Below are 10,728 nucleotides of genomic sequence, written 5' to 3' on the forward strand. Positions count from 1 at the left end.
ATAAAAAAAAAATTCCAGCCCCTGGAAAGAGGATGGTGTTTGTTATTATAGTCCCCAAATATCTGGACAACCTACACCAGGTTAAGAGGAGGCCAAGTTGGAATTGGCACCTTGAAGCCCAAAGGTAAAATATTACCAAACTACTACAGTAGGATGAAGCCAACAAATATTTTGTGCAGAGCTGCTTGGTTCGCCCTTCCCCTGCTGATTATTATTCGCTTCAATTCCAAGCTTGCAAGATTCTCCTGCCCACAATGACGCCACAAGCCAGGAACAAAAACAAAAAGGCATAGCAGCCTGGCTCAAACAACACAAAAGCATTCTGCATTGTTCCTGATGGTATGGTGGCTTTTAAACTTTTTATTTATTTATTATTTTTGCAAAGGCCCATATACATAGACAAAGAGATGGATGGATGGATGGCTATACAGGTAGGTAGGTAGGAGAGAGAGAAATGATAAATAAAAAGATAGGTAGATAGATAGATAGATACATACATACATACATAGGAGAGAGAGATGATAAATGAAAGGAGATAGTAGATAGATAGAAAGATACTGTAGATACATACATACGAGAGAGAGAGAGAGAGAGAGAGAGAGAGAGAGAGAGAGAGAGAGATGATGAAAGGATAGAGAGATGATAGATAGATAGATAGATAGATGATAAGTAGGTAGGTAGATAGATAGGGGGAGAGATGATAAATGAAGATAGATGATATAGATAGACAGATGGATGGATGGATGGACGGACCGACAGATAGACAGATACTGTAGATACATACATGAGAGAGAGTGAGAGAGAGAGAGTGAGAGAGAGAGAGAGAGAGAGAGAGATGATGAAAGGATAGAGAGATGATAGATAGATAGATAGATAGATGATAAGTAGGTAGGTAGATAGATAGGGGGAGAGATAATAAATGAAAGGACAGACAGACAGATAAATAGATTGGGGGAGAGAGAGAGATGAAATACGTTTCCGATCCAAATTCCGCTTCTCCTCCTTGCTCAATTGCTCCTGCCCCGAGTGTGCCCCCCCCCTCCACGGCTCCCACTCCGAGGCTACATTAAGCCTTTATTTTTTTTAACTTTTCGCAACCTCCGGCCCACCACCACCGACCCCCACCCCCGCGCCTCTCACCTGTTCCTCTCGTTGTCGCAGCCGCCGTGCTCCTTCCCGTCCAGGAACCTGGTCCAGCCATCCGCCGTCTTCACCCAGTTCTGGCCAGGCGATCGCCAGTCCTGTCCCAGGAAAGGCATTGCGGGCAATCGAAAAAGAGGGGTGTTTGACCGCCCCGCCGGTTATAAGCAAATAATAAAATAAAATAAAATGAATGCGCAAAAGAGAGCGAGAGCGCGCGAGCCTTAGGCGGCCTCCAAAACAGAAGCTCTTAAGGATGCTCGGTGGCCAAAAGGAAACCCGAAGCTGCGTTTTTGAACGACGCCGTTTCTTCCCTCGACCCTCCTTGCACGACGATCGGGCTCTGTTTTTTCCGACCGCTTCTCTCTGCCCGAGCTCCGGCCGCCGAGTCTGTATTTATCCGGGCCAGCTTGGTGGCTCCTTGTTGCCGGAAGAAGAGCACAAACTCCGCCCCGCCGCCGGGGAGGGGAGGACACGTGGCTTTGTTTATGGCTGCTGCTGCTACTCGGGAGCAGAAGCCTCTATGTTTGTGTGTGTTTGTGTGTGTGTTGTGTGACACGGGGTTGTTGCTTTGGCTCGCGGGTGCTTCTTGCACAATCCTGGAAATGGAAACTTGGCCTCGCTCAGCTGACCGGTCTCAGTATTTGAAGACACCCCCTCCTCCTCCTCCAGATCAAAATTTTGGAAAACAACAACAACAAAGGCAGGGGAGTAAGACCTGGTGCCCCCAAGTGGTCCTTATTATTGTGGTTAGTAGTACGGGGGTAAGGTTACAAGGCCACGTAGCACTCTCGGGGAATGTTCACAGGGGAAGTTGGTATTTTTATATATACATATATACATACACACACACACACACACACACACACACACACACACACACACAGTAAAATACATGATGAAGGTTATAGAGGAGATACTCATAGTAAAATATATCTATGAAAGAACAGAAAAGAAGATATAGTAATAGAACATAGAACATATTACTATTAATAAAACATATTACTATCGTGTAGCAAGAAGCCAGTGGAAGAGAACTCACTTTATTTTTTTGAAATATATATATATATATGAAAATATATTTATATTCATTTATTCAGATCTAGAATGTGTTCTTTAAGTGTTCCATTTATTTTTTGAAATATAAACATATTTATTGATTAATTGATTGATTGATTGAGTCTACGGAGAGGGGCGGCATACAAATCTAATAAATAATAATAATAATAATAATAATAATAATAATAATAATAATAATAATAATTAATAATAATAATAGTCATGGGCTTCCCTTAGGTATGCCCATGTTACACCAACACTCCGCAGTCTGCATTGCTTGCCGATCAGTTTCCGGTCACAATTCAAAGTGTTGGTTATGACCTATAAAGCCCTTCATGGCATCAGAGCAGAATATCTCCGGGACCACCTTCTGCCGCACGAATCCCAGCAACCGGTTAGGTCCCACAGAGTTGGCCTTCTCTGGGTCCCGTCGACTAAACAATGTCGTCTGGTGGGACCCAGAGGAAGAGCCTTTTCTGTGGCGGCCCCGACCCTCTGGAACCAGCTCCCCCGGAGATTAGAATTGCCCCCACCCTCCTTGCCTTTCGTAAACTTCATAAAACCCACCTCTGCCGCCAGGCATGGGGGAAATAAGACATCTCCTCCGGGCCTATGCAGTTTATGCATGGTATGTTTGTGTGTATGTTTTCTTTTAATAAGGGGTTTTTAGTGACTTTTAATTATTAGATTTGCTATATACTTTGTTATTACTGTTGTGAGCCGCCCTGAGTCTACGGAGAGGGGCGGCATACAAATCTAATAAATTGAATTGAATTGAATTGAAAGTGTGGGGAAAGTTTCATCATCGCGGAGGGGCATCATAGCGGGGGTGGGGTGGGGGGGAAATACATTCTTCCCTTTGGGAAGAAAATATTTGTTTAATGAGCTTCTTTAATAAATTGAATAAATGTGCATGGGTCACAAATAGAGTTTCTTTTCCATAAAATTAGCACTATGCCAGAGTGCCTGTGCAAGGGAAGCAAGCAGTAGTCGGCTGCACCCGGTACGGGCAACGCTATAGTGTGGTAGTGGAAATGGAGATGCATATTATTATTATTATTATTATTATTATTATTATTATTATTATGTCAGTACAACACCGCCAACGAGATCACTATGCTGGATTTCGTATTTCATCACCAGTCGGGCGCTTCCCAAGCACCTAGGACTGTGTGATGTAGCGGCGAATTATGTTTGCCGATCCCAGTAAAGCGGCCTTTTGCAACTGACAGATGGAGATTTTGTCAATTCCGATGGTTTTCAAATGTCCGCTGAGATCCTTTGGCACTGCGCCCAGTGTGCCAAGTACCACTGGGACCACTTTCACTGGCTTATTAAATTAAATTAAATTATTATTATTTATTAGATTTGTATGCCGCCCCTCTCCGTAGACTTGGGGTGGCTCCCAACAATAATAACACAATATATAACAAATCTAACAATTAAAAGTCACTAAAAACCCCTGACGTGTACATATGCGCACCTGCGCAAGTTTAGGCTTTTGCACATGCGTCGGAAGCAAAATCTCATGTGAGGATGCTTGCGGACGCAAGATTTTGCAAATTTTGACTGTTTTTTGCTTCCGCGTATGCACATGCATGGAAGCAAAGAAATTGCCAAAAATCAGAGAAATCTCATGTGCGTGAGCATCTTCATGTGAGATTTCACTTCTGTGCATGCGCAGAAGCCGAATCTCACACAGACGTGTGTGTGCCGGTGTCCAGGAGTGACCGGTAGCACCGGAGACAAGGAACCCTTGCCTAGAAGGAAGTTACATGCTTGAAAAGTGATGTTTGAGTTCGGACATTTAGACCTGTTCCTGACTACCTGAGGATTGTTTGTAGATCAGTTGTACTGTGATTGAGCAACAACTGAAGGGGTGTGTTGATCCTCCCCTGTTATTTTTGAGTGGACAGAATCATTCACACACCATGACGTTCTATCCTGTTTTTCTATAGGAATACAGAATAACAGAGTTGGGAGGGACCTCATAGGTCATCTAATCCAATCTCCCCCACAAATTCAGAACTCCAAATACAAACTGAATAATCAAATTATCACAGATAACCCCTATTCGGTTAAGGTCCTTGTTACTAATTACAAAAGACCTAAGTGCCAAAGCCCACTGCAACAACATCGCCAAGAAGGCTTCAAGAGTAGTTAATCTAATCCTATGTAGCTTCTGCTCTGGAAATCTCACACTACTTACCAGAGCATACAAAACTTTTGCGAGACCCATCCTAGAATACAGGTCATCTGTTTGGAACCCATACCGCATCTCAGACATTAACACCCTCGAAAATGTCCAGAGATACTTCACCAGAAGAGCCCTGCATTCCTCCTCCCGTAACAGAATACTGTATGGAACTAGACTTACAATCCTAGAAAGCTTAGAACTAAGACGCCTTAAACATGATTGCCCACAAGATTATATGCTGCAATGTCTTGCATATCAACGACTACTTCAGCTTCAACCACAACAACACAAGAACACATAACAGATTCAAGCTCAATATTAACCACTCCAAACCTGACTGTAAAAAATACGACTTTAGTAATAGAGTTGTTGAAGCGTGGAACTCATTACCGGACTCCGTAGTATCATCCCCTAACCCCCAACATTTTACTCTTAGACTGTCCACGGTTGACCTCTCCAGATTCCTAAGAGGGCAGTAAGGGGCGTGCATAAGTGCACCAGAGTGCCTTCCGACCCCTGTCCTATTGTCTCTCCTATATCCCATATATCTTCTCTTCTATCCCCATATCTTTCTTCTGTTCTCTCATTGATTATTTTATCCTATACTCTCTCTTCTATTCTTTCTCTAATTCTATTTCATCAACACAATCTGAAGTTAGTTGGGGGAAAGATCAAAAGCAATATGAGAAAATATTATTTTACTGAAAGAGTAGTAGGTCCTTGGAACAAACTTCCAGCAGACGTGGTTGGTAAATCCACAGTAACTGAATTTAAACATGCCTGGGATAAACATATATCCATTGTAAGATAAAATACAGGAAATAGTATAAGGGCAGACTAGATGGACCATGAGGTCTTTTTCTGCCGTCAGTCTTCTGTGTTTCTATGTTTCTAACAGTGTCCTCTATTACCTTCATTGTGTATTATTGTGTATTGGACAAAATAAATAAATAAAAATAAATAAATAAATAAATAAATAAACAGGAGACCCTACATCATTTCAACATATCCAGTCTCTTCTTGAAAGCTTCCAGTGATGAAGATCCCACAACTTCTGAAGGCAACTTCTGTTCCATTGGTTGATAGTTTTCACTGTCACAATATTTCTCCTTATTGCTAGATTGAACTCTCCTTGTTTAGTTTCCATTCATTATTCCTTGTCTGGACTTCAGGTGCTTTGGAAAATAGCTTGACCCCCTCCCCTCTACTCTCAGTGGCACACCCTTCAGAGGTGGGTTCATGCCGGTTCGGACCAAGCTTCAACCACAACAACACAAGAGCACACAACAGATTTAAACTTAATATTAATCGCTCCAAACTTGACTGTAAAAAATATGACTTCAGTAACCGAGTTGTCGAAGCGTGGAACTCATTACCAGACTCCATAGTGTCATCCCCAAATCCCCAACACTTTACCCTTAGATTATCTACGGTTGACCTATCCAGATTCCTAAGAGGTCAGTAAGGGGCGAGTACAAGTGCACTAGAGTGCCTTCCGTCCCCTGTCCTATTGCTCTCCTATATCTCCTATACCTTTCTTCTATTCCTATATCTCTTCTTCTATTCTTTCATTGATATGTTCTATTACTATACCTTCTTTTCTATTATTTCTTAGATATATTTTACTATGAGTATATCCTCTATAACCTTCATCATGTATTTTACTATGTATATATAGATATATACCCACTAAAACCCTCATTGTGTATTGGACAAAATAAATAAATAAACAAACAAACAAATAAATAAATAAATTCGGTAGAACAGGTAGCGGGAATTTCCCCCTGCTCGCCAAACTGTCAACGATGGCCAGCTGGACATGCCCCTAAACTGGCTCTCGGTGGTGCCATAGGAGCCGCCATCTTGTTTTTCGCTTCTGCGCGCATGCAATAGCTGTTTTTTTGCTTCTGCGCATGCACAGAAGCTGGGTTTTAGCACAGAGCCTGCACGCGCGTGTAGGGCGCATGAGGAAGCGATCCAGCAGTGAAGTGAATCAGAATTCACCCGGACCCCTCAAATATTGGAAGACTGCTATTATGTGTTTCCTAGTCCTTCTCTTCACTATACTAGCCATGCATAGTTCCAGCAACCATTCGTTGTGTGTTTTAACCTCCAGTCTCCTAATCATCTTCTATGCACTCTTTCTAGAGTCTCAACATCATTTTTATAGTGTGGTGACCAAAATTGGACACAGATGTGATCTAGATGTGATCTTACTAAGGCTTTATAGAGTGGCATTAATACTCAATTATTGATTAAATCCCTCTGTTAATGCAGTTTAGGATTGCATCGGCTTTTTTGTCTGCTGCCACACACAGTTGGCTTATTTATTTACTTACTTACTTACTTACTTACTTATTTACGTGTTTGTTTGTTTGTTTATGCCTTTATTTATGCCTTTATTTGTTTATGCATCTGCCTGCCTGCCTGCCTGCCTGCCTACCTACCTACTTATTGTCTGTCTGTCTGTCTGTCTGTCTGTCTGTCTGTCTGTCTGTCTGTCTGTCTGTCTGTCTGTCTGTCTGTCTGTCTATCTATCTATCTATCTATCTATCTATCTATCTATCTATCTATCTATCTATCTGAATTTAAAGGGACCTTGCAGGTCATCAAGTCCAATCCCCTGCTCAAGCAGGAAACCCTACACCTCCCCAGCCAAATGGCAGTCCAATCTCCTTTTGAAAATGTCCATAGTTGGTTTAAATTAATTGGTTGCTCACTAAGCCTCCAGGATCCTTCTCATAATTACTGCTATTAGCCCTGACGGATATAGACTGATGGATACTGTTAAACCACAGACAACTCAACTCAATATGATTTGCATGTAATTTCTCCTGGAATACAAAATAATGAATTCAAATGTCCTTGACATTCTGGAGAAGGTTAGCTGTCTCCCAACTTCACTTCCACTTTTGAATCATGGGCTAATGAATGGACACTTTACTTTTTTAAAACTTAAGACTGGCTGATTAGAGAAGTCACTTAGCTGTGAGTCACACATGGCCATATTTTTTCCATCATGAAATGTAATTATCTGGGGAAACTATTCAAGATTCTTGTGAGCAAATCCAACCTAGGGAGGCAGGTGTGATGGTCATGTCATGATCCAGTAAGAGCCAAATTGAAGTCCATCTATTCTTGTTAATGAAAGCTCACAAGTTAGTGGTGGAAATAATTAGAGGAAGGAGTGCTATATACAACATCGTGAACTTCTGGAGGGTAGATGGAATATAAATCTTCCCAAGAACAACATGATCAGTTGGTGCAAAAATTTTGGCAAAGAGATAAATTTAGAAACATGGGAAAAGATATGGGTGTATAACTGGAAAATAACAAAATCAATTTCCTTTAAAGAAAACCAAATCAAGATGTTCTATAGATGGCACCTCCCACCATATAGAATTTCCAAAATGTTTCCGTCAGTGTCGCCTATTTGTTGGAAATGTAAAAAAGAAACTGGCACATATTACCATACATGGTGGACATGTCCTGTGGCTAAAATATTTTGGAACAAAGTAGAGAAATGGATAAATGAAATAACAAAGGAGAAGATAAAAAAAATCTCCTGAATTCTTCCTATTGGGCATTTCAAATACAAAGTATAAAAAAGAAATTTATTATTTAATAATACATATATTGGTTGCGGCGCAAATTACATTTGCACAGAAATGGAAAGAAAAGACAATACCAAAAGATGTTGAAGTATTTAAAAAAATTATAGAATGTGCAGAATTAGATATGATGACAAAACTTTTGAATAATCAAACTGAAACAGAATTTTATAAAATATGGGATAAAGTATATGATTGGTGGAATTTTAAAAATAGTATTAAAAATTAAATAAGTAAGAATGTATAACTATGTGAAGATGTATAAGATAGAGCGAAATCGTTTATATTATGATAAAGTTAGAAGTGTTATTTTTTCCTGCATTATTAATATTTTGTTTTTTTCAAATAAGTATACAATATTTTATAGATAAAGAAATTTAATTAACATGATTAATATAAAAAATATAGAGCTAAAATTTAATTAAAATGTAATGTACACGTATGATATCTCTGTATTGATCTGACAACAGTTAGGGTTTTATATTTTTGTATTAGTTAGACTTCTACGACAAGCGGAGCAATGGTAGCTCCTTAAATGTTTAATGTTGTTTGTCTTTGTCTTTTTGAAAAATAATAAAAATATTTTAAAAAAATCTTCCGAAGAAATAAAATATATTTATAAAATATAAATATTTGTTGAACTGTGCCCATGCAGTACTTCTTTGGCCTCCTCAACAACCCCCCTGTGAGGTAGGCTAGAGAAAGAGAGGGGGGGGAGCTCCACTGACTTAGATCTGATGATGGTTTTCCTGGTCCAGAATTGTATAGGATCCCTGTTTGGGCAGGGGGGTGGACTAGAAGACCTTCAAGGTTCCTTCCAACTGTGTTATTATTTTATGTTTATTCTATTCTAAAATAAATGAAGTAGGAAGATGTTCCATTCAGAATGCTTGTAATTAATGAATTAATTACCGTATTTTTCGGAGTATAAGATGCACCTACTCCCCCCTGTTGTGTTTGGGCCTGGGCCAGCTGTTGCTCCCACATATGTGAGACAGGCATCACAAAGTGATTGCGAAAGCCTGGCTGACAGCCAGGAAAACGTGGCAGACAGCCCAGAGGATGAGGCAGATGGTTCAGAGGAGTTGGCAGACAGCCCACAGGAACTGGCAGACAGCCCAGGAGATTTAGCAGGCAGCCCGTCGGAGAGCCTCTCTTCTTTGGATTCAGATGCTGAACAGATAATCAATATGCGTAGCCGTAGAGCAATGCAACGTAGGGCTCAATTAAGGGATTATCAACGGTGATTCTGGTGTCACCTGTGTTTGGGTGTGGTTCCCATAATGAGGGCTGGGTGTGCTTCCCATAATGAGGGCTGGGTGTGGTTCCCATAATGAGGGCTGCAGTTATAAAAGAGAACAGAGGCAGAGGCAAACTGTGGGTGTTTATCTGTGTGGTTTGTGTGGCTTTGTGGTTCCTGCTTTGAAGTCTCTGCTCTGGCCTTTGGATTTCAACCCAGCATTGTCAAGCAAGTGGGAGTTGAAAACTCTGGGACTAGCTGCTGCTCTCGTGCTTCGAAAATTAAGAGAACTCTTGGAACGTCTCTGCTACGTGAATTTTGTATTTGTTTGCTTTTTCATGAACTTTGTCTCTAGCTGAATTTTCACCTCGAACTGTGTTTTACTCCTGAAAATAAGGACAGTTTTCTTTAGCCTTTTCTGTTTAATACAAGTTTGCTGATTAGCAATGCACGTGTGTCTGACCTTCTTTCCTGGACCGTTAATTAACGCCTGAGGCCGGTCAGGCAGAACACCCCCCAGTGGTGGGCTACTAGTTGGAGCACTAAATTGCGCTCGCTGCGGCGGCTTATATTGCTTGCGGGGCCAGCGCGATTTTGCTTCTGCACCTGTGGAGGTAGCAAAATCGTGCACGGAGCCACAGGTGCGCCCGTGTTTTGGTATGCGGGGAAGCAAAAAACCCTTGCAAAATACGGCTCTACCTGTGGCTCCTTGCGCGATTTTGCTACCTCCACAGGTGCAGAAGCAAAATCACGCTGCCCCTGCAAGCACTTACGAGCCGCGGCGGTGAGCGCAATTTACTGTTCTGGCTAGTAGCCCACCGCTGTTCCCCCCCTGTAAAAAAACTGAAAATTTGGGTGCGTTTTATACTCCAAATGTAGCTTTTCTGAAGCTTTTTCCCCGACCCATAACAAGGTGCTAACAATCTTCCTGGCTCTTTGTTTTGTTTTCATTGCTGCTCCCTCCAAAAAAGGCTAATTGCTCCAAAGGATGTTTTTTCCAGCCCTGAGTCTTTGCAGGCTTTTTTCATTGCTACTTGCTCTGAGTAAGTTTTTTTTCATGCCCTAACAAGGTGCTAACTTCCCATCTCTTACCGGCTTGCAGACTTTTTCATTGTTACTGTCTCTGAAGAATGGTCCTCTTAAGTCTTTGCAGGTTTTTTTCATTGCTATTTGCTCTGAATGAGGTTTTTTAAAGTCCTAACCAAGGGATAAAATAATATGTTGAAGCTGACCAGACTAAGGACACTAGCCAGAATACCTGGTAGGTAGATTCCACCCCACACCCCTATTTTCCTCGCCCCAAAATTAAGGTGCGTCTTATACTCTGGTGTGTCTCATACTCTGAAAAATACGGTAATCAACATTCATAGATGAAAAACTCAATAATCATATACCTAAAGTGAATAGGAGTTGATTAAAAATAGACATGAGAGATACAGAGGAGCAGGAAGACTTCATAAACCAATGAAGGAAATGGAGCA

The 10,728-nt window shown here is 41.2% G+C and overlaps 1 protein-coding gene across 1 annotated transcript in view; it reads right to left on the reverse strand.

Annotated features, from left to right (window-relative positions):
• The window catches only part of FBXO32 (F-box protein 32), a 41,776-nt gene extending 40,082 nt beyond the window's left edge, over positions 1-1,694 (reverse strand). The window contains exon 1 of the mRNA XM_070748261.1: positions 1,141-1,694. Within this exon, the coding sequence (XP_070604362.1) occupies positions 1,141-1,259 (119 nt within the window). The 5' untranslated portion in view covers positions 1,260-1,694. The remainder of the gene's footprint in view (positions 1-1,140) is intronic.
• Between the last annotated feature and the right edge of the window lie 9,034 nt (positions 1,695-10,728).

This window comes from Erythrolamprus reginae, chromosome 3, assembly GCF_031021105.1.
Source record: "Erythrolamprus reginae isolate rEryReg1 chromosome 3, rEryReg1.hap1, whole genome shotgun sequence".
Lineage (NCBI taxonomy): Eukaryota > Metazoa > Chordata > Lepidosauria > Squamata > Dipsadidae > Erythrolamprus > Erythrolamprus reginae.